Genomic DNA, 3496 nt, shown 5'->3' on the forward strand with positions numbered 1-3496 from the left:
TGTGTAAAAAAGGAAAAGGCAAAACCAGCTGAGGTGATTAAATAATTGTGATGTTGTAGACCCTAGTACCGAATCCCAGATATTCTAAAGTATCTTGGTATTAAGCCCAATAGTCATTCTAACAAGTTACATTCATTCCAAAGAAATTTCAATCCTGTCTTGCCACCTTGTTTCTATTACAGAAAGCCTTCCTACAACAGTATATTAAATATGTGGTAATTTCAACATCTTACTGTTTCAAGCATTGTGTATTTCTATTCTAAGTTACATTCCTAATTAATTTGGCCAAGTCATGATTGGAAAAAAACCCCAAAACCTAAAAAAAAAAAACCAGCAAAAACAACAAAAGACCCCACAGAAAATGCTTTAAAAATAAAAGTACCACATACAACTTTTAATAAAAATAATATTCCAAGGAGTACCATTGTATTTAATACTGATGAAGCAAAGTTGCCACAGTAATACCTTTGCTTCTTCCTGGTTATACACATACACTTTTTCTCAGCATAAACCTAACTTCTCAGATGAAGTGAGCAAATATTGATCTTACTAAAGTAAAAAAAAAAATGCCAGTTTAAAATTGTGTTAAGTGGCAAATATTAATCCACTAAGCTAAAGATACAAAAATATTCACTGAAGCATTGCTTAAAGATAAAACAAGTTGATCATTCAACTGATCATAACAAGCAGATACTACAAAGTATCTAAAAATAATCTGGGATACTCCAGATATCTAAAGTGCTTTGAGTGATTATAATAGAGATTATTTATTAGATTTGTAGTTAAAAGTTGAGCTGGACGTAGTTATTACTTTTTATAAAAACAAGATATTAAATCATACATGGGATGATGTTAATTGATCAGTACTTAACGACAATCTGTTCACATTTAAATTTTTCTATCTGTAGGCAAACCTATTTAACAAGAATGTTACTACCCTGCACCTCTTTTTAGATTAAGAAAAAAATGTACCTTAAAAAATGCTAAAGAAAATAGACAGTGGTCTAATGTCACTCCATGTATTACTCACCCCAAATGTAAACAAGAGGTACAACGTAAGTTCCCTGATTTCTTCTTTAGTATTTAATAACATAACTAACACTGGTATCTGCTGTCCAGATTATTTGCAGCATACTGCATGGTTCTACAGAACTTCAACTGTAGATAAATCAAGTTCTGACAACACCTAATACAAGGAAAAAATAAGTCAAATGTATCGAGTGTGAAGAAGCTTCAGATCTTTTCCACATCATAAGAGCTTGGGATTTCTATTTCAAGATCTGTATCAGCAGGGCAGGCACTCATGGTAAACTCATGCAAGTTTGCAGTGTATGTACTGAGATGTAATCCAACCAACAAATGCAGTGCGGATTTTCTTCCATGAAAAAGCTTATTTGTTTAAAAAGTTCTTTCCAATAAGACAGCAATGGCAAAACAACATTTGGACTTATTCACACCTGTTACTTCAAGAACCTGGAACTTCAAGTTCTTCAGCAAAATGAGAATAAACCTTAAAGACCAGATTTTCAAGAAGGTATTTTTCTATTAAATATTAAATAGATTGTCAACACAACTAGCATGTATGTTCATTCTTAAATACTTTGCAAAAATGCATATAATGAATTAAAAAAAGAAACGAAACAAAAAACCAAAACACTCTAGAACATTTCCAGTTTCTTTTTTCATCCAAGTGGGCCAGATTGTTTTGGTTAGGAAACTTTTCCAACAATCGGATTTTCTCTGCAAAAAACCAAAATATTATATGTAAATATTTTTAAGGTTAACATTTGCTTTTTTGTTCTCATAATACAATTTCAATTTATCAAGCAAAAAAACCCCATTTCTACCATTAATTGTGAAATTTTGCGATTTGCAAAGACTTCATTTATTTTCACATGGGACTTCTACATCATAGTCAATTTTTCTAAACAACTTGGATCAAACACTAACTCAGGCAAGCCAAATCAGGGTTTGAGCTTTTCTTTTTTTCCTGGTGAATCAATCCTTATTGATGCAAAGAAGAAATCTGAAAACTTGCTAGTGGTGTTCCATAGGCATAAGCCAGGACTGAAGAGAATTAAAGAATGTGCTCTGGAACAACAATATACTCCAAAGAACAGGGTTTTTTACCTTCACAAGAAATAGTATTTATCATCGAGTATGGCAAGTGAAATACAAACAGTAAATATACTGCCTGAAAGATATGTTTCAGCAGTAAAATTTTGACAGTTTCATATAACTCGATACTTTAATTATTAAACCAAAATTTTGGAAAAAAAAAGAAAGAAAAAATAGAAAAAAAAAGAAAAAAAAGAATTAGAAGGTAGGCATACTGTTATGAATAAATTTTGTGTACACTTCAAATGTTAAGTTGCAAGGAAACAAAGAGTCACTGCACCCACTTAAAGGAATCTCAACAGGAACAGAGGAATCCTGCACAAGAACTTGGATCTTCAACAACTGGTAAAAAGCCACACTACTACAAATGATGCATCCTATTCTCTCCATGTCTGTGTTGTCTAACTATACCTTTACCTTCATTATCTCTACTCCAACAAGCCTGGCCTTGTTCCATGATTAATTTTTTTCAAAACACACATTTATCAATGTCAAAATTACATAGGATACTTACTCACTACCATATTTGGCACTAGATGATCTCTTCTTCTGGTATTTTTCATGTGATTCATTCAGCTTTTCTACTGTATCTATTATCTGCTGAAGTGTATGAAAAGTTGCTACAGAATCTTCAATTGTGAAGTTAGAATAATCATCTGGTTCTTTTCGAGGACCTTGATAGACTGCTATACTTCCACAAGCCTCTACAAAAACAAACACAATCATCCCACTTAGAATTTCAACAATTAAAGAACAAATCTAACTCTTATGTAAATGGTAACTCCAAAATTCTGAAATGGAAAGTTATTCTGGCTTACACATAAAATGGATTAAGATAAAAGCAGGAGACAGTATCAACTAAATGTATTTACAATTCTGTAGCTTATTCTCTGCTAGTCATGTTCAGCATCTTGAGCATCCAGCTCTCTCCTCTTCACATCAAGAGAAGTTCAGTGCTTTCTTGCACCAAAACCATGTCCAATAGAATTCATCACAGACAGGAAAGGGACGGCACAGGCAGAAAAGCAATCAGCTATAGGTGCAGTCTCTCTGTTTAAACTGTTAAAGATATTACATATATGGAAATTCAATTAGAACAATGCCTGATATCTACTGTAAAGAAATGCCTGAAGAACATCAGACACCAGGGCACTGAGAAGATAAAAATTCAATCTATTTCTCTACTTTCCATTATTTTCAGATCAATTGTTAAATTCAGTTAATTGTTCAAAATGATGTTGTTGGCCTAGAGAACTAGAACTGAGTATCAGTGTAATTCTTCTTAATTATCATTTGAGTACCTTCCAACTTCTGTAGTTTAGACCTGTTGACAGTGAAAAGTGAGTAAATTCTTTCTGTCTCTCTGTCTCCATCAATC

General features: G+C 32.6%; 1 protein-coding gene across 1 annotated transcript in view; it reads right to left on the reverse strand.

The window, feature by feature from the left end:
• Positions 1–261: 261 nt before the first annotated feature.
• Positions 262–3496, reverse strand: part of RASA2 (RAS p21 protein activator 2) — a 40350-nt gene continuing 37115 nt past the window's right edge. Inside the window, exons 22-24 of the mRNA XM_017726489.1 lie at positions 3420–3496; positions 2633–2822; positions 262–1740 (exon numbers count right to left, since the gene is read on the reverse strand). Of these exons, the coding sequence (XP_017581978.1) occupies positions 2805–2822; positions 3420–3496 (95 nt within the window). The 3' untranslated portion in view covers positions 262–1740; positions 2633–2804. The remainder of the gene's footprint in view (positions 1741–2632; positions 2823–3419) is intronic.

The sequence above is a fragment of the Corvus brachyrhynchos genome, unplaced genomic scaffold (genome assembly GCF_000691975.1).
Source record: "Corvus brachyrhynchos isolate BGI_N302 unplaced genomic scaffold, ASM69197v1 scaffold221, whole genome shotgun sequence".
In the NCBI taxonomy this organism is placed as follows: Eukaryota; Metazoa; Chordata; class Aves; order Passeriformes; family Corvidae; genus Corvus; species Corvus brachyrhynchos.